Source organism: Mustelus asterias, chromosome 3 (assembly GCF_964213995.1).
Source record: "Mustelus asterias chromosome 3, sMusAst1.hap1.1, whole genome shotgun sequence".
Lineage (NCBI taxonomy): Eukaryota > Metazoa > Chordata > Chondrichthyes > Carcharhiniformes > Triakidae > Mustelus > Mustelus asterias.
The window spans coordinates 143,932,421-143,953,422 of NC_135803.1; the positions used below are offsets into that span (position 1 = coordinate 143,932,421).

Here is a 21,002-nt window from a genome sequence, read left to right on the forward strand (position 1 = left end):
CAAGGGAGTGAAAGGTTATCAGGGATGTGGGGTTGAGGTTACAATCAGGTCAACCATGATCTTATTGAATGGCAGAGCTGGCTTGAGGGGCTGAGTGGCCTACTCCTGCCCCTAATTTGTATGCTTATAGCTTTTAACTTTACAGTTTCTTTATAGAGAGTTATAGAGTAAAATCCTTTATCACTGGAACAAAACTTAATTCTTCATTATTTAAAATGGCTAGCATTTCCTTTGAATGGCATAAGCTATATTTTTCCTTTTCCTTTAATTAAATGCTATTTTCCAGCCTTTCAGGGGACAAACATTTAATCCATAGCAAGCGGAAGTCAAAGAGAATCAGCTGAATTATTTGTGCTTGCCACCTATCCAATGGTCACAGAGCAGGATTAATGGAAGCATATTGAGTTAATGAAGAGGGAGTAGAATGACAAGTTTAAGGAAGGAAAATAATGCATAGAGTTTTATTTGTAGCTTGATTGGAATCATGCTTCTCCTGGCTAACCTCTCTATTCCAGGAAACTCCACATCTGATCAAAGTTTCAGCATCCGTGTAGGTCATGTTTCCGTTCATTCTCATTCTATTGAGTTTCCAATCAGCTCATAAAATGTGCCCTAGTTACATGTTTTATCAGTAATCACCGTGAATGTGGTTAAATCTGTGTCAAATCTCAGCTTGACTCATTCAGAAAATGAATCAATCACTTCCATTGTATCTGTCTTAATGTAGGTTGGTCTGCTGAATGAGTGGCTGTTTGGGCTGCACTAAGAAATTCATATGGAAAAGATTATTGAACTGATCCAAGAATAATATTTCTGGTCAAAATAGTTTCATATTTTTAAACTGTTGTTTTTACTTCCTACCTTGGCTGGAGAATGGAAGTGACCCAAATAGTGAGAAGTGGTCTACAGTAATCCATGTGTTTGTTTCCTTGCGCATTGAGTACCAAAGGAGGCTGCAGCTTCTGATCTGCTTCATTACCATTTCTTTTTCAGAAATAGATGTAATTTGCATCGGAAAACACTGAAACTCCTTCAGCTACAGTTTAAGGGGGGCCAGGCCTGCTTAAAGATCAAGTAAACAATATTTTCTCTAGCTTTAAACAAATTTTCCCAACACCACCACGTCCACCCCCACCACAAGTATTTTCCATCCGTTGATGATATCTGCTGTGGATATCACTATTACACCCAAATAAAATTCATTGACAGATCTACTCATCACAATTAATATGACCAAATGCGAGTGCTATGCAATCACTTCTGAATAGGCGAGATTCTTTTTAGTTCAGTCAGGCAGCATGGTCGGTGCAGGCTTGGAGAGTCGAAGGGCCTGTTCCTGTGCTGTAATTTTCCTTGTCCTTTGAGGTTGCAGGTGTTGATAGATACACCCTTTGGGCAGTGCTTGGCGGATGTTTTAAGATCAGGAGCAGACGTGAAACAATTCTAATGGCAAGAATTGATGGTATGTGGATGGGGAATTTCTTTTTATAGCGATACATTATTTGTAGTGAAAAGGGAAGGAAACATTTGTACTTGATGATGGAAAGTGTGTTTATTTTGTGTTCAAATGGAATTTTGGTTTTGGGCCATATTGGTGCATAAGCGAAAGTGTTCATTGATAATTCTGAGCTCCTGGCTTTTAGAGGCAGCTAGGTATTTCCAGTTGCACAATTAAAGTTTAGCAAGTAACCAGACTTATTTTAAATTATACTGTTTAATGGAATGTACACATGTAGAACTCATTTAATTCTAACAATACTACTCAACTTAAGTTGGCTGAGTAGCTTGTGGAATAATAATACTGCAGAGAAAATAACTTTGATATAAAAAAAACTTTCCCATTTGATGTTTCCTATTTAAAGTTTAATTTTAACAATCTGACTATTAGATAGTATATTATGTGTATAATTACAGCAGATCCTGTGGAGACTTAAATGTTCGGGTCATGTGGCGTCTCAAGACGGGCAAGTTTTTGATAAGGAACTTAACGCCAGTTAATATTTAACATCAGGAATGTTAAGAGTGCCAAGTCATGTTGTGAGATGCAGGTTCACAATGAACTCCTGGCTGAAATTAGCTGAGTGCAAATTAGAACTTTGACCCACCTGAAATGTCAGGACCCTGAGGAGTGTCTTTTATTGAGTAATCTTATTCTTTTGTTTTTGTTAAAGATTCTTGGTAGATATCTGCATCCTTAATGTCAGGGATTGATTGCATCCATATGTGGTTTGGTCTCTGAGATATTCGCTTTAATTTTGTGAAGAGAGTAACAGGCTAACAGCACTCAGTGTAAATTGGGCACCAACATCTGGAATGTGCAAATGGACGATTAAACATGGAAATTAAGACGTTGCGGTCCAAGTTACCCTGCTCCTCTACAGGCTGCAATCATAAGAGTACCTCGCCTATCAACTCAGCAATGAAATCAACTGGCGTGAAACTGCGGTACTGACCCACTAGTTAGCCACTGAAGCTGGCAAGAAAAGGTGCTGATGCTTTCGGGTGTAAGTGAAGTTTGAACAGCATGATCAGTTATAATTATTGACAAGCAATCTCTCTGACTATAGGAATTTAACTTTACAATTGTGGAGTCCTTCAGAATTTAAATAGTGTTGGAGATTATTTTAAAAATCAGTGAATTCTTATAGTACTTTTCACGACCACCTCAAAGTGCTTTACAGTCAACAAAGTCTACACTGTTTGCCATGTAGTCACTGCTGTTTTCTTGCGTTACATCAATCAGTTTGCATACAGCAAACTTCCACTAGAAGCAAGGAGATACTGAACAGATAACCTGTTTCTTTTCGATGTTGATTGATGGTCAAGATACCCCTTTCTCTCCTTCAAAATAGTGCCATGGGGTCTTTTACATTTACTCAAGCAAGCAGAAGTGAAAGACAGTGTAGCACCCTCAGTACTGCAGTGGAGTGTCAGCATAGATTTTTGTGCTCGAGCCCTGGAGTGGAACTTGAACCCAGAGGCGAGAGGGCTACCAACGGATCCAAGGTTAATACGTGAAAAATAAAACATTGTTTGAACTTTTTTTTGTCTGTTTCTTCTCTTTCTCTTTCCCCAGTCACACCTTGCTTTTCCAATCTTTTTCGCTGTCTGTACAAGATTTGAATCTAATTTATATCATCCCTTTACTCTCCCTGGCTTACATTCTGCTTGGCTGCACGAGGATTCTTCAGTTTGATTGCTTGAAAAGCCTTGCTGTTGCTCCCACTGTTCTCGCATGTCACAGATCCCATGTAAAGGGTGCTGCAATGGACCAGGCAGCCGATGACAGCAAGTCTATCGAAAGCCCTCTGGACAGCACTCGGCTCAGTGAGTGGTGAATGCTGTTCCTTTCTTGTATGACTTATTTATATTAGGACTTCTAGAACACCATTCAATGTCTTTTTTGTACGTTTGCAAAGGCTTTATTTAACAGTATGGCAAGATTACGGTTACAGTGTTGATTTTTCAGTTGAATAGTCACAATTCCCAGTAATGCTTGTTCTATTGATCCATTTTGACTCCACTAAAATAAGTAGGGTGTCATATGACAGCACCACAAACCACTGGAGAAAGAAGATACAGATTGTCAAACATTTTTCTCACATGTTTCCTTTCATTTAGTCATTAAGAGGTAATGATGTCTAATCCTGTTTATATTTGCTATTTCAACTGGCGGAAGCAATTCTACGATGTGAAAAATTGCTGGTGTTGTCTACTTGAGCCTCATTGCTTAAAGTTCCATTCTTCCTGCAGTGCAACGTATGAATAATTGCTTCTTAATCTTCCAACAGTGAAAAATCATGCTTCTTTCAGTTCTTAATTTTCCTTAAAATGTTAGCCAACAGCTGCTACTTCTCTTTGATTCCACTCCTTGAGAGCGATTTTGAGTCCGCACACTCTGCTGGAATGGCGGTCTGTGCTCAAAAACTAGAGGGCGCGATTTGCGCTGGCACGTTTCTGAGTTACGATCTCCCCGTCTCCTTGCAGGTGGAGTGGCCTGAAATACACAGGATGCTCATTTAAATATATTAACATGTCATTAGCAAGCACTCTCTCTGGATGTTGAGCCAATGCAGAATTTTCAGCAGGCGTTGGTGTGAGTCACGTCGACGCCATTTACAACAGGTCTACAGAAACGTGAACTTGGCCCTCCAAGGGGGCATTTCAGAGGTGAGCACTCAGGCAGCCAGCACACTCCACGGTGTGCACTGCTCGGGGCACCAGAGAGGACTCGGGGGACACAGATAAGTTCAATTCAGGGCTGGGCATGGGCTCCCAGAATTGCCATTTCAGCGAGAGGGGTTGGGAGGGCTCACCTTGCAGACCTTTGCTACCCTTCAGGTTGGGGCGCCCTTGCTTTAAGTTGTGAAGGCTGGTATGCAGACAGTGCTTCCTGTGTCCTCTTTCCTGGGCTCCTGTCCATATCCCAGCTGATGGAATGCCCGCCCTTAGTGAGAACTGGCAAGAGGGTGGGAGGGACATAACACTGCTATTCTCTCACTCCACAGAGATGAGGTGCTGGGTGAGCGTGGTGGTACCCCCAAACTTGGTGGCATGAACAGACAGAGTGGAGGAAATTTATTGATAGACATTTGGAACAAAATGGTGACCTTACCGCGATAGTGTCTATATTACTAATTCATCAGCTGAGGGGGCATTGTACATGGTAATCAGCAGGAGATTTCGTTGCCCATGTTTGATATGATGGCATGAGACTTCATGGGGTCTATAGTCAATGTTGAGAACTTCCAGGGTAACTCCCCTCTCACCCATCCATCCTGAACTGTATATCACTGTATATCACCAATGGAACAGGACATACCCAAGGATGGAAATGGTAGTGTCTGGGACATTTGTCTTTAAGGTTTGATTCCATCAGTATGACCGTGCCAGGCTATTGTTTGACTAGTCTGTGAGAAGCCCTCCCAATTTAATAAGCCTGACTTTGCAGAGTTGACAGGGCTGGGTTTGCTGTGGTCAATGCCTGGTGGGCTGTCCATTTTTATTCCTTTTTGAAGTCTTTGTAGTGGTTTGATACAACTGAGTGGTTTGCTAGGCCATTTCAGAGGGCATTTCAGGATCAACCACATTGGTATTGGTCTGGAGTCACATGCAGACCAGGCCAGATGGGGAAGCCAGATTTCCTCCCCTGAAGGACATTCGTGAACCAGACTTGTTTTTACGACAATCAACAGTGGTCTCATGATTGTCATTAGACTTTTAATTCCAGGTCTTTTGTTGAATACAATTCTACCACCTGCCATGGTGGAATTCTAACCCGGGTCCTTAGAGCAATGCCCTGGCTAACTGGATTACTAGTGTGTGCAAAACTTTTCTCCTTGTGATATGGTTTACATATAGATGCATTATCAATGTGCTACAGTTTCACTGGTTAATTTTTCCTTTAATATTTTCCCTTTTTTTTGTAGGTTTGAGAGCACAGTTCAAACGAGCAAACTGCAGGACTTTGTGAGCCGTAGTAAGATGGCACGATGTCGTAGTCGCTTTGTGTGCCCAGTTATTTTGTACCAAGGAAAGGTATAATCGTTCTCTTTCATTGAGCTTCCAGTTGATATATTAATTTAGAATGGGTGGGACACACACAGACATGGGCTCTTTATGTAACTCAAACCTGCAGTTGATTTAAAAGATGTAATTTCAGAAGAAAAGCCGAAAAACGTTGTAGAGATGGAGAATGGCAATGGGGGTGGTTGTTGTTTTATGGAATGGAATGTAATTGCTTTGAAATCACAAGTGAATAACTGGATATTTTAATGAAATGTGAATTGCTAAGTTCTCAGGGAAATAAGATAATTCCGTAAAATTTGAAGACTTCAAATGCTAGGCAGTGTTAAAAGTAGAAAGAGGAAGGAGGGAAATCACAGCCGACTGAGAATGCCATTGAAAGTGACAACAAATATAGTTTGCGGAACTAGATGTGTTTCTTGAGAAAGAGAAGAATTGGGTGATAAGATTGGGAAGACCTAGCACATCAAAATGATACAGTTTTCGGACCTAATTTATCTTTCCCAAAATATTTCACATGTTCCTGGTGCCTCCTGTCCGAATTTGCTTACCAGTAAGAGCTTCTGTGCTAAATATTGTGACTTTTAAGCCAAAAAAATGCCTGGATTGATTGATAGGATTGATGGTGAAACTGTCGACTTGGTAATTACTTCTCTGAAACTGGCAGAATCATCTGGAATCTGGACATTAAACACATTTAAACAGAAACCCAGAAGCTGTTTTCAGTGATTTAACACTTCTCCATCAGGAATGCCGTTGAAGTGTCCCAGACTGGGATCAACTCAAAATTGCTTAACTGACAATTTGTCTTTTTATGTAGTTAATTTAATCAAAAACCTGAAAATGTTACGTCTTTTTCAATGAAGTGTAACTGGGTTTTTAATTGCGTACTATGTTCTTAGTTACTGCTGAAAAACCCCTCTGACTCTGAAAAACTAATACTATGTTTGTAGAATGTTAGATCTATGATAAATTCAACATTTTTAAAGTTTGTTTGAAGTTTTTAATACAACATCTCAGCTTTGACCTTAATCCCGTGGGATCCAAATAGTACTACCATTGTTGCTTCCACGTTTATCAACATCCACGTGGTTACAATTGACCAGAACTGAACTGGACCAGCCATGTAAATTCTGTCGCTACAAGTGCAGGTCAGAGGCTGAGAATTTTGCAGCTTGTAACTCACCTGACTTCCCAAAGCTTGTTCACAATCTACAAAGCAGAAGTCAGCAGTGTGATGGGATACTTTCCACTTGCCTGGATAAGTGCAGCTCCAATAATACTCCAGAAGCTCCATCCAGGACAAAGCAGTCTGTTTGATTGGCAACCCATCTGCCACCTTAAACATTTACTTCCCCCATCACTGATGCAGGGGCAGCAGTGTGTACCATCTACAGGATGCGCTGCAGCAACTCAACATGGCTCCTTCAACAGCACCATTCAAACCCATGACCTCCACCACCTAGAAGGGCATGGGCAGCAGATGCATGGGAACACCACCACCTTCAAAGTTCCCCTCCAAGCCACACACCATACTGACTAAGGATGATATCACCACTCCTTCATTGCCACTAGGTCAAAACCTTGAAACTCCCTTCCTATCAACAGTGTGTGTGTACCTACATCATTTAGATGGAGAGGTCTAGAAGGCAGCTCCCCACCACCTTAAAGGCAGTTAGGGATGGGCAACACATGCAGGCCTAGCCAGAGGCGCTCACATCCTATGATAGAATTTTTAAAATAATTTATTTCTCTCCGTAAAATTGAAATAAAGTGAAGGAAAATCACATATTTTACTTTCCTGATTTGCTATTTGTGAGAATATTTCAATGAGTGTGGCTGCTTTTCATGCTTGATGATATCAATGTTCCCGGATGTCTGGTAATCCCCATAACTTGGCACCAAACTTAAGCTAACATTGGGAAAGGGAAATTCAACACAAAGATAGCGAGATCTTTGTGGGCAGCTTTCTTTGAGTTCCACAGCAACCACCATCACTTTATCCCTGAGGGGAAGTCAATGAAAAGGGATTTTCAGGTGAGAATATGTGTAACCCTTGAGTTTGCTATATTTTCTTTCATTGTCAGTTTTAATCAAATAGTTCTGCCTCGATAAGGATGGGGCAAAAAAAACTAGTTCACAGAATTGTTATAGTGCAGAAGAAGGCCATTCAACCCATCAAGTCTACACTGGCTCTCTGAAGGAGCATTCTACCTAGTCCCACACCTCTTCCTTATCCCCGTAAACTTACACATTCATTCTTTTTAGCTAGTAATCCATTTTGCTTTGGAATACCTCGATCGAACTTGCCACCACCATCTCTCAGGCAGTTTATCCCAGATTCTAAACACCACCTGAGTGAAAGAAAAAGTTTCCTCACATCATTTTTACTACTTTTGCCAATTATTTTGAATTTGTTCCCTCTATTTTTGATGTTGCCTTGACTGGGAACAGTTTCTCATTCTCATTCTCTAGTATACACTATGTGAACATATTTATTTGTTACACTGCAGTGGTAGTGGTTTTCAATTTCCACGGTTTAATTTCTTTTCTTTCTCCTGTTGCAGCATATTTGTCGATCGGCAACCTTGGCTGGCTGGGGGGAACTGTATGGACGCAGTGGGTACAATTACTTATTCTCAGGTGAATAGTGATTTAATTAATTAGATGCACGTGTATATTCTAGTTGTAGGAGTACAAATGAATGAATGGTATTGGTGTATTTTTCTCCAAAGCAACATATCAGTATTGGGGGGGCACGGGGATAGAGATCTGACTTGGGGGTCGGTTAGCTCAGTTGGCTGGACAGCTGGTTTGTGATGCCAACAGCGCAGGTTCAATTCTCGTACTGGCTGATATTCCTGAAGCCTTGAAGGCCTTTTTCAAGGCCTTCTCAACCTTGCCCCTCACCTAAAGTGTGGTGACCCTTGGGTTAAATTGCCACCAGTCAGCTCTCCCTTTCTCAAACAGCCTCTGGTCCACTGGGACAATGGCTACTTTCAGAGATCTGACTGTAACCTCAATCTTCTGCCTTGGCTTGAATAAGGCTGATCTGATATTACATTGATAGTATTTGTGCAGAAGCCTATATTCTAAGTGATAACATAGAAACATAGAAGATAGGAGCAGGAGGAGGCCATTTGGCCCTTCAAGCCTGCTCCACCATTCATTGCAATCATGGCTGATCATCCAACTCAATAGCCTAATCCTGCTTATTCCCCATAACCTTCGATTCTATTTGTCCCAAGTGCTATTTCCAGCCGCCTCTTGAGTACATTCAACGTTTTGGGATCAACTACTTCCTGTGGTATTGAATTCCACTCTTTGGGTGAAGAAATGTCTCCTCACCTCCGTCCTAAATGGTCTACCCTGAATCCTCAGACTGTGACCCCTGGTTCTGGATTCCCCCACCATTGGGAATATCCTCCCTGCATCTACCCTGTCTAGTCTTGTTAGAATGTTATGAGTTTCTAAGAGATCCTCCCTCATTCGTCTGAACTCTAGTGAAAACAATCCTAACCTAGTCAATCTCTCCTCATACAATCTCTCCCGCCATCCCTGGAATCAATCGAGTAAACCCTCGCTGCACTCCCTCGAGAGCAACAACATCCTTCCTCAGAAAAGAAGACCTAAACTGCACACAATACTCTAGGTGTGGCCTCATCAAGGCCCTGTATAATTGCAGCAACACATCCCTACTCCTGTACTCGAAACCTCTTGCGGTGAAGGCCAACAGGCCATTTGCCGTCTTTACCGCCTTCTGCACCTGCATGCTTACCTTCAGTGACTGGTGCATAAGGACACCCAGGTCCCGCTGCACACTCCCCTCTCCCAATTTACAGCCATTCAGGTAGTAATCTGCTGCCTTGTTTTTGCTTCCGAAGAGAATAACCTCACATTTATCCAAATTATCCTGCATTTGCCATATGCCCACTTATCCAACCTGTCCAGATCATTCTGAAGGATCTCTGCATCCTCGTCACAGTTCACCCTCCCACCCAACTTGGTATCATCTGCAAACTTTGAGATGTTACATTTTTTTCCCTCATCCAAATCATTAATATATATTATGAATAGCTGGAGTCCCAGCACCGATCCCTGTGGCACCCCACTAGTTACTGCCTGCCAATTTGAAAAGCACCCATTAATTCCCACTCTTTGTTTCCTCTCTGCCAACCGGTTTTCTATCCATCTCAATACACTTCCCCCAATCCCATGTGCTTTAATCTTGCATGAATCTTGTTCTTACCTCTGCTCAGAGAAGAGTTGGGCGGGGGCAATATAAGATCCAGGTGCTCCTTGCTTTCAGACAGAAACACATGCATAGTCTTAAATAGTAATTACAACATTGAAATGGGCCATTTGGCAGAGTTGACAATGCCAGGTAATTATGCTCCACATGTGCCAGAGCTCTTCAACTGAGCACTAACAAGCAACAGTCGGCTTCGGGAGTTCAAATGTGCCTGAAATGAAACTACTGTACTGAACTGTGTGTGTCGTTTTCTGAAAGTGGGCATTTGAAGTACTTTGCTGATCTGTTAAAGCTCAGTGCAGTCTCTTGGCCTGGAGGATAGGTGCGCTTTTATCAATCTTCTCGCGTAGTTATTGATTGCCGGAATCATGTGCACAATCTTTGTTTTTCCTTAGGAGGATCTGATGATGCAGGAGCAGAGTCTGATGAAGTGCCTGATGATTATGCAGTACGGTCAGTGAAGTACTTCCAGTATTAGGTTTATGAATAGATAGCGACACTAATGTTTGTTTGAAGCTTGTTAACCTGGAGTACAGCCACAGTCCCTTGAATTAGTTTGACGTGAGAGGATAGCATTTTATATTTCTTCTGTTCCGTTTTTCCTTCTTTGAATATTTCGAAGCAGGCTTTGTAGATTTCAATGAATGGTGACTTTTCTTTCCCTCTATTTTTTTTCCTGGGATGTGTGCTGACAAAACCTGCATGTGTTGCCCATCTCTAATTGCCCTTAAACTAAGTGGCTTACTCGGCCATTTCAGAGGCCATTTAATTGTCAACCACATGTGCCCCTGGACTGCATGCCAGACCAGGTAAGGACAGCAAATTTCCTTCCTCAGAGGACATTAGTGATCCAGATGGGTTTTTAACAATAGATAAGAGATTCATGGTGGGGCTGTTTTACAATCCTAGATTTAATTAATTTAATTTTAAATTGCGCCAGTTGCCATGGTGGGATTTGAATCAATGTCCTCTGGGCATTCGCCTGGTTCTCTGGATTGTAAGTCCAGCAACATCGCCACTATGTCACCATGCAATGTAGGAAGGTAGGACTGAAAGCAAATAAGTTTGTTTGCGAATGGTGGAATAATGGTTCCTAAAATATGCTGTCAAACCTTTTTTCTCAACTTATAGGAATCAACAATGATTCACCTTAATCATACTAAGGAAGTATTTGTGACTTATCTCTCTCTCGTTCAAACTGGATGAGCCCACAGTTGCCTATGTTAACGTCCTTCAAGTTGAGCTTGTGCTTCTAAAGAAACTTTAGCTTAATTTGCCATAAATATATCTTGAACACAAAGGCTGTTATGTTCTGTGATGCACAATATGTCTCACATCAAGTTGTGACTCACAGTTTGATGCCTAAGAATCAGCAGAATCGCAACTCAATCATAAATTGTCTTCTCAGAAATATATGAGCTAACATTCTCAGTAATGATTATTTATCATTGGAGAGCTTCCATTGAAGAAGACGGTAGTTTTTTGGTTTTGTTCTGACCTTGCTTCATTCTTATTTTGTTGATCGTTCCAGGAATGGCGATTCTCAGCTATTTGATAAGGTCCGAGGTCACGACATAAAGCTGCTGCGCTATCTTTCTGTTCGTTACATCTGTGATCTGATGGTGGAGAAAAAGAAAGTAAAGTTTGGGTTGAAGTAAGTGATTGTTGGGTTTGTTAATTTGATGTCTTGCTGTGGCACAGGTATAAGTGATGTGGAGATGCCGGCGTTGGACTGGGGTGGGCACAGTAAGAAGTCTCAAGACCGGGTTACAGTCCAATAGGCTTATTTGGTATCACGAGTTTTTGGAGCGCTGCTCCTTCATCAGTGGGGTGGAACCACTCACCTGATGAAGAAGCAGCACTCCGAAAGCTCGTGATACCAAATAAACCTATTGAACATTAACCTGGTCTTGTGAGACTTCTTACACATATAAGTGAGGAAGAGACATAGTAATGGTCGTAACAGAAGAAACTCTGAGGGAAAAAATAAAAGAAGTCAGACCTACATGCATAATCAAGGTTATAGCTTGCTTTTAAGGCTTGGATAGCTAGTTAAAACCACTCGAGTTTGCACCAATATTTACTAAACCCTCAGAAGTATGCATGATGCTTTGCAGCCATTTCGTTCACGCTCTCATTTATTCCCTTCCAAGTAAAATATTCTTAACAAAGCCTAATCATTATGATATAAAAATCAAAAATGCTGGATAAACTCAGCAGGTCTGGCAGCATCTGTGGAAAGAGAAGCACAGTTAACATTTCAAGTCCATGGGGGCAATTCTCCCAAAAGTGCCGAATTGGCGGGAAAACTGTTCTAGATTGCGACAGTTCAGCTTCTCACCTGAATCTCCGCACTCTGTGCACTGAAGAGGTCCCAGTCGTGAATCTGATTTAAAAACCCAGGGGGGTGGGGCCTATTCGCCCCGGAGTTTGACAGTTCTGGAGCTCTGTGCATGCGCAGTGGCCCCAAACTGTCAAACTCCCATTTGCTGGCCAGCCCGATCGCTGGCCAGCCTGGGACCTCTGCAGTGCTGACCTTCCAGCTCTCTCACGGCCCCCACAACAATTCCTAGGCCAGCCCTGATCCCGCCCCCCGCATCCCAGAGCACCTCGATGTAGAGCCCACCCAACCCCCTCCAGCCCGCCCCAATTGCTGCCCTCCCTCCATCCCAGACCGATTCCAACGCAGAGTGGCAGCGGGACCCCCCACCAATCGCACCTAGGCCCCGCCCCCTTGGCACTCCCCGATGCCTGGTGGGCAGAGCCAAGGTGCCCCCTGGGCATGGGCACTTTGCCCCTTGGGCAGTGCCAGGGGGCACAGGCTGGCACTGCCAGGGTGCCCATGCCCAGGGGGCACCACACCCCACCGCCCGACCCCCTGGGGGGCCCTGATTGCCCCCCCCCCCTTCATTCCGGCGGGGTCTCCCGCTAGCTCCCCTAACATGGAGAGCTAGTCGAACCCTGCTGGATTGAAGTACTCCTGGTGGGGTGGGAGATTCGATCGGGACCTGAAAGGTCCCGATAATTAGCAAATCTACATATTTAAAATAGATTGAAAAGATTTAAATGACTTACCTGCCTTCCCGACGGTTTCCAGCGTGATCTGGCGGGCGACTGCTCACCGGCTCTGAGAGATGCGCATGCGTTACCCGCGCATGCGCAAATCCCCGTTCAAGGCCGCAGACGCATGTTTCCCGGCTGGACCCGCCAGAATTGTGGCGGGCGCGGATGGGAGAATCGCGGCCCATCTGACCCTTGTACAGAACTGAAAAGGGATGGAGATGTGATGAATTATATACTTGTAGGGGGTGGAGCAGAATGGGAAGGGAGACTGACAAATGTTTCATGGACATGAGACAAAGGGGCTGTTAACAGTGCCATTAGGGACTGAAGAGTGTTAACAGTGACAAAGGTAGGATAGCAGAATGTATTAATAGGAGAACAGAGGTCAGTGCTCAATCGATGCACTATTGTTCTGATATTAAACTAGTAACCCGGCAGTCATGAGTTCAAATCAGAGCAAGGCAAGTTGTGAAAGTGAATTAGGTAAACTTATGCTAGTGCGTGGCTGGCAACAGAAAAAGACCACAAAATCTGCAAGCTTGTTATAAAATCCCCAGCGGTTCACCCACGTTCTTCAGGGAAGGAAATTGCCACCATAGTTGATCTGGCCTGCACGTTATTCTGGTCCTACACTTTGTGGTTGACTGTTAACAGCCGCAGGATAAATAAAGGACTGGCAATAAATGCTTTGCCAGCGTTGTCCACATCACAGGGAAAAAAATATTTTGAACCTTTTAAGCTAATTTTTATAAGTCTATTTTAATTATCTTGTAAAACAAGCCCCCACTAATCATGTGAAGCACAGCTGCATAGCATAAATCAGCGGAGGTAATGAAGGTGATTACCAGCCAGAGCAACAATTTATTAATTATAATAAAAGCTGTCAGCTCCAGCAAGAAACCTCATAAATATTAGAAAGAAAAAGAGATGTTGAAGTCTAAAGTGTTGACACCGTGACTTTGTTTCTCTTTAAAATGCTGACGCATCAGCTCTGTATTAATTTCTGAAATATTTCTTGAAAATTCCACGAACTATTGAAAATGAAATGGATTCTTGGGGTACCATCATGTAGATAAATCACTTCTGCTTTGTTGCCATGTGAACCCTTTAGCAACCATCTATTATGTTTTCTGTAGTTCTGTAAGTAATATTTCTAGTCGTGGCTTTTGCCATCCATCATCCTGACTGCCAGGTTTAGCTATTCATAACAGTATAATGATCTTGCGATTGTGCATCCTCACCTTTCAAAATAAAGCAATACAGTCTGCCTCTGAAATCTCCGGGGTTCTGACCATTTTCACTAGTTTACACTGCGTCTTCCAGCATTTTGTATTCCAGCTCCTGTCTGACTGATCAGAGAATGAAGAGAGTTATTGTATTCTGGAGATACTTCATTTTCAGATGGATAATATGAAACCTTAAATCATGTACTGCTTTTTTTAAAAAAGAAGAATCTAAGATTATAGAATCCCTACAGTGCAGAAGGAGGCCATTTGGCCCAAAAAGCCTACACTGGCAACAATCCCACCCAGACCCTATCCCCGTAACCCCACATATTTACCCTGCTAATCCTCCTGACACTAGTGGTCAAGTTAGGATGGCCAATCAACCTAACCCGCACATCTTTTGAGTACGGGAGGAAACCGGAGCACCCGGAGGAAACCCACACAGATACGGGGAGAACGTGCAAACTCCAACACAGACAGTGACCCGAGGCCGAATTGAACCCGGGTCACTGGCGCTCTGAGGCAGCAGTGCTAACCACTGTGCCACCGGTGTTAGTAAGTTACAATTGCTGAGAATTGCATGGAAGCCAACCATTTGGCCCAACCTCCTGGCTTTTATGCTCCGCTTCCGATTCTCCTGATCGTCCTAAATCTAATTTCATCAACATAACCATCTGTTTTCATTGTATGCTTATCTCACAATGGGTTTGTTTGTGTTTGTGGTGTGTGTGTGTGCGTGAAAGGGAGTGAAGCCTACGTGTTGAAGTGCATTTCATGTTTTTTGACTCAATAAAACTGTAAGTGAAAGCCAGGAATGAGTTAATGAATCATTCGCATGTGGTGGATTAAAGTTCCAACTAGCATTTCAGTGTGTGGGGTTCCTAATGCAGTTAGAATTTGATAGTTTTATCTGGGGTCATGCTCAGCATGCTAGCAGATGTGCAACTTTTGAATCCAAGTGCTGAAAATTTGAAAGTAGCCAGTGCCCTGGCGGCACAGTGGTTAGCACTGCTGCCTCACAGCGCCAGGGACCCGGGTTCGATTCCCCACTTGGGTCACTGTCTGTGTGGAGTTTGCATGTTCTCTCTGTGGCTGCGTGGGTTTCCTCCAGGTGCTCCGGTTTCCTCCGGGTGCTCCAGTTTCCTCCCACAGTCCAGAGATGTTAGGTGGATTGGCCATGCTAAATTGCCCCTTAGCATCAGGGGGACTAGCTAGGGTAAATGCATGGGGTTATGGGGATAGGGCCTGGGTGAGATTGTGGTCGGTGCAGATGGGCCGAGTGGCTTCCTTCTGCACTGAGGGATTCTATGATCTATGGTCCCACTTTGATTAGAGCAACCATTTCAACCAAACATGCAACTCTGCAAAGAGGCTTCAGGTTTGCTATTGAACAGCCATAATTATTTGTTCCTACTGTAAGTGAAGGTAAATATAAATCAATTGGTCCCAGCCCTCAATTTTTCACACTGTTAGGCTGTCCTATTTCACTGCAAAGACTTGCAAGTTGAACAGTAAAATTTCACTCATTGCAGATCAATCTTTGGCAGATTGCCTTTGCCCTATCTAAGGCAGAGTTCACTGGGATAGCTGTTTATATATCTCAGCTTGAGGAAATTTGGTCAGTAGCACAATCATCAATTCAGTTTGTCAGACTATGTCCTGGATCTAGTCTGTTAAAACAGCTGTGGGCAGTGCTGTTTTTATTTGGTACTTCTATTGATTATTTCTTTCCTCATATAAATTTATAAACATATAAACTGGGGCGGCACAGTGGTTAATGAGGCTGCCTCAGCACCAGGGACCCAGATTCGATTCCCAGCTTGTGTAACTGTCTGTGAGGAGCTTGCACACTCTCCCTGTGTCTGCGTGGGTTTCCTCTGGGTGCTCCAGTTTCCTCCTACAGTCCGAAAGACGTGCGGGTTAGGTGCATTGGCCATGCTTAATTCTCCTTCCGTGTACCCGAACAGGTGCCGGCGTGTGGCAACTGGGGGATTTTCACAGTAACTTCATTGCAGTGTTAATGTGAGCCCACTTGTGACCCTAATAAATAATAAACTTTGACTGTGCCTCATTTATTTGTTTACCTAAGTAATCCTGGCAACCTCCTTCACAGTAGCTGCTGCTATGGAAGGTATGATGTGTATAGCAGGGCCAAATCTGAAGTTAAAGGGAATTCATTTGCCACACTAATTCTTGTGTTTTCTTTTATTCATTCATGGGATGGTGGGTATCACTGGTTAGGCCAGCATTTGTTGCCTGTACCTCATTGCCCTTGAACTGAGTGGCTTGCTCGGCCATTTCAGAGGGCATTTAAGAGTCAACCCTATTGCTGTTGATCTGGAGTAACATGTGGGAAAGATAGCAGATTTCCTTCCCTTAAGGACATTCGTGAACCACTAATGGGTCTATTATTATTATTTATAGTCGAAAGGAACATCCTCTAAAACTATGTGGATCCCAACCAACAGTGCTCAACAATTGACAGTTTGAAAAAGAACTGACTGGTCATTTGTGTGTGATTTCTTCAGGAAGAATTGCCACTCATTGTGCAACAAGGCTTACAGGAATTGCTCAGAAATTTCTCAGAGAATTCAGTGAATGCCCTTTCAGGGAATCTTAAATCCGTCCATCTGTATATGGAAGACCTTCCAGATAACCATAATAAGAGTCTTCTATTCTTATGCTTTGAATGTGATACTTTGGAACCATATTTGCCTGTCATTGGGAGAGGATGTCTGATGTTCTTATGCTGCCCGGTGCCAGGTTGGCACTGCCCCCTCTGCACCTGACCATCCAGGGGGGCCTCAATGGCCTCCGGTCCCATCGGCGAGGCCACCGCGTCAGGTCTCTGCTGCTGGGCACCATACGTGATCCTCGCAAGTGAGGACCCCCACCCGCGAGGCTGTTAAGGCAAGTGAGCCTGGGTGATTGCAACCAAGGCGCACCAGTAATATGGAAATTTTGATTTAAATATTTAAATCAGCCTTGCACCAGCAATCCAGGGCCGGTAAGATCATGAAAGGCGAGAAACTGGGTGCAAACCTGGTTTTTCGCCTCTCTTGCAATCTTAACCGGCTCGCCATACCGATCAACCGGCGTAGCAAGCCGGTAAGATTGCCCCCCATTGTCTATAAGGTGGCCATCACAAGAACATCTTTAGAACTGTGGCCTGCTCTGTCAGGTGTATTTTCTTGGAGTAGAATGTCGTGCATCAGCTTGCAGAGTGGTTTGAAATGGTAGACTCCATTTCAGTGAATACATTTATCTGGGCTACAAGCAGCTACTCTCTGTCAGTGACTTCTGAAGCCTTAGATCTGAAATGGAAGGTGTTTCACAGGGAACAAATGTAATGAATGCTTTGAAAACAAGTTTCTGCCAATCCTGCTCCCTCTTCAAATAAATATATCCAATTATGTAACGACATGGAATGTATTTGATGCAGAGAGAGTTCTAGATCCGTCAAGTCAGAGGCAATGCTGGGGCATATAGTTCAAATTGACGTCAATAGGTAAACTAATGATTTCAGAGCAGTGGTGGGCAGCCTGGGGGCCAAGTGAGGCCCTGCCGGGTTCTGAATGCAGCCCACGAGTCATTTTGTTGACTGTTGCTCACACGCAGTGTTACCACATTCCACTGATTTAATTTTGACTTAGTGCTACAGAATTCTTTTGAGGTGAGGAAGTCGGTGCTTTTGGAAGGGTTTAAAATTATACATGGTCCTGTTTTTTGAGATTTATTTCAAGAAAAACTTTGGGACATGTATTCAAGTTGCTCTTTGCCAATTTGTACAGTGTTCATCTGTGTGTAACATTCGATGCTAATGTGGTTGGGGCTTTAAAAGGGAAATGAAACTAACTTACATTTTTTTAAAGAAAACGCAGTGAATTCTTTTAAGCTGAGTGCTAATGTTTTGAATGTTATCTTAACTTGTACTGAATATTACACTTTTACGTAAGGTGCAGTTTCCTTCTGAGTTTTTTTTAACATGTAGTTGTATCTCGCACTTCGCAGTGGCTGCCGCCAGCAAGCCTTCAGAACAGATTCTTTCCCCCTCTCCATTTTTTTCCCCCCTTCATCTCAAGATTACACTCTTGGCCTTTGTGCTCACTGACATGTGGGGTGTCTGAAAGATATTCCTTGCACACTATGCAGCAGCAAAGACTCTCAAACAATGGAAATGGATTTCTACTAATGTGGCATAATTGGATTAGGACACTCTCCATTCTGCAGCCAGGGTTTGAGCCCAGCTCAGATGGGGTGGAGGTTGACTTGTCAGCTGTCTGTAATGCTCTTACAGGAATTGAGTTTAGATCATGAACCTATAGCACAAGAGTAAGTATGACTCAGAAAGTATTACCTAGTGGCCATAGGGATGTCTGGTGTGTAAAACAGATGTATTACTCTTTATGTGGAGGTCTGCATTTCAGACTGATTTCAGTGCAGTCTTCCAGCACCCCGTGGGACTCTACACCTAGCTTCCTTTACCTGCAAGTCTTGACTGTATCAAAAGAAGAGCAATGTTTCATTCTCCATTTATAAAATCTCTTGTTCTTGGCATATAAATGCACCAAGTATACAATATTTGTCATGTAGGTGACAAGGTGGCGAAGTATCATAAATATTTATCCGTTTCCTGTCTCCTCCTTGTTCAGTGTGACCTCATCCGAGAAGGTGGACAAAGCTCAGAGATACGCAGATTTCACCTTGTTGTCTATACCATACCCAGGTAAACACTTCACAGCAAGGGCTGAATATGCTTGCAGAGATAATAGCTAATCAAAGTCATTGGTCCTTATTCTTTTTTTCAAAAAAGGCTTGCTAAATAATTAAAATCAACAATGTTCTTGCTTTACCTTGCCTAAAGACAGCTATGTGGTGGAAAAGCTGGCCCAAGCAGCAGCCAGTTTGCGGGGGGCCACATGAGAATCTTGATATTTAGTTCTCTTACTAATCCATTGAACTATTTGTCTTCGCACTATCCACTCTTCTGTTGATGTATTAGTTTAAACTTAGAGAATCAATGTTCAATTTAAATCACCTCATTGAAAATGAAGTGATTACTGAGACTACACAGTGCATCGCAGTGACACCTTTCTTAAATTTGGATAAAAATAAACTTTTTTGATTTTTAAAATATAGTTTGAACTGATAAAATGTCGCCAAAGTATGTGGAAAATTCTGTAGGCAGATTATTCCTGGATGGATGGTAAGCCTTGGATGAAGAAAGGATTGCCTGTAGCCATTCAGTATTCTGATGTTTAAAAAAAGTCCATTTGTGCCGAGTGAAGTCGGATCAATCTCAGATTTTCATTTTAAGTTCATATTTCAATTGTTTACAAAATAATGAGAGTTCACCCATGAGTTCTCCAACTTATCAATTTTTAATATTTATCACATTTATGTTGAGGTATAGATAGAATGGAAGTAAGATTTATATTAATCCAAAACTTTTTGTGATCTAAAGGTGTCCCGAAGCCCTTTGCACTCAATTAAGTATTTTTCAAGTGGAGCCATGGTGGCACAGTGGCGAGCACTGCTGCCTCACAGCACCAGGGACCTGGGTTCAATTTCTGGTTTAGGTCACTGTCTGTGTGTTCTCCCCATGTCTGCTTGGGTTTCCTCATGATGTGGAGATGCCGGCATTGGACTGGGGTAAACACAGTAAGAAGTTTAACAACACCAGGTTAAAGTCCAACAGGTTTATTTGGTAACAAAAGCTTTTGCTGCCAAATAAACCTGTTGGACTTTAACCTGGTGTTGTTAAACTTCTTACTGGGTTTCCTCCCACAGTCTGAAAGACATGCTGGTTAGGTGCATTGGCCATGCTAAATTCCCCCTCAGTGTACCCGAACAATGCCGGAGCGTGGCGACTAGGGGATTTTCACAGTAACTTCATTGCAGTGTGAGTGTAAGCCTACTTGTGCCACTAATAAATAAACTTAATATAGAGCACACAACATTTAATTTACATACAGCCAAGTCCCACAAGCAGCAATATGATGACCAGATAATTTGTTTCACCAGAGTAAAATAACTGCGGAAATCTGAATTAAAAACCGAAAGTGCTTTAAAAACATCTTCAGGATTTGGTAGCATCTGTGGAGAGAGAAACATAGTTGATGTTTTGCTATGACTCTTATTTGGAACCTGTTTCACTGTTGTTGGTTGACTGATAAGTATTGTCCAGGGTGCAGTGAAGGCAGTGTTGGCGCAGTGGGGGCAGTGTTGGCGCAGTGAAGGCAGTGTTGGTGCAGTGAAGGCAGTGTTGGTGCAGTGAAGGCAGTGTTGGCGCAGTGGGGGCAGTGTTGGCGCAGTGGGGGCAGTGTTGGCGCAGTGGTTACAGTTTTCTTTTATCTTGTTTGCAGGTTGTGAATTTTTTAAGGACTACAAGGATCGTGATTACACAGCTGAAGGGCTGGTGTTCAACTGGAACCAGGTGAGTTTACAGCATGCAAATAAAAACAGGCGTTACTAGGTGCAGGGGAGGCCTTGTGGTATTATCGCTAGACTATTAATCCAGAAACTCCGCTAATGTTCTGGGGACTTGGGTTCGAATCCCACCATGGCAGATGGTGGAATTTGAATTCAACAAAAAATATCTGGAATTAATAATCTACTGATGACCATTGTCGATTGTCGGAAAACCCCATATGGTTCACTAATGTTCTTTAGGGAAGGAAATCTGCCGTCCTTACCCAGTCTGGCCTACATGTGACTCCAGAGCCACAGCAATGTGGTTGACTCTCAGCTGCCCTCGGGCGATAAATGCTGGCCAGCCAGTGACGCCCATGCCCCATGAATGAGTAAAAAAAATTAACTCACAACCTGTTCGTGTTGTTTTACTTTCTCCCAGCCAACACCCTTTTACCCTGCCATTCACAATTGAGAAAAATAAGTATATAATTAGAATATAGATTACTGATTGCAGAGGACGT

The 21,002-nt window shown here is 42.9% G+C and overlaps 1 protein-coding gene across 4 annotated transcripts in view; it reads left to right on the forward strand.

The window, feature by feature from the left end:
• mtmr14 (myotubularin related protein 14) overlaps nucleotides 1-21,002 on the forward strand; it is an 88,771-nt gene that overhangs the window by 18,539 nt on the left and 49,230 nt on the right. For 3 of the 4 annotated variants that reach the window (XM_078209848.1, XM_078209850.1, XM_078209849.1), the window contains exons 3-8: nucleotides 5,430-5,538; nucleotides 8,094-8,169; nucleotides 10,174-10,231; nucleotides 11,310-11,432; nucleotides 18,720-18,793; nucleotides 20,433-20,503. In XM_078209848.1, the coding sequence (XP_078065974.1) occupies nucleotides 5,430-5,538; nucleotides 8,094-8,169; nucleotides 10,174-10,231; nucleotides 11,310-11,432; nucleotides 18,720-18,793; nucleotides 20,433-20,503 (511 nt within the window). Of the gene's footprint in view, nucleotides 1-2,888; nucleotides 3,007-5,429; nucleotides 5,539-8,093; nucleotides 8,170-10,173; nucleotides 10,232-11,309; nucleotides 11,433-18,719; nucleotides 18,794-20,432; nucleotides 20,504-21,002 lie in introns of those variants that run through there. The other variant, XM_078209851.1, reaches the window with a different exon arrangement.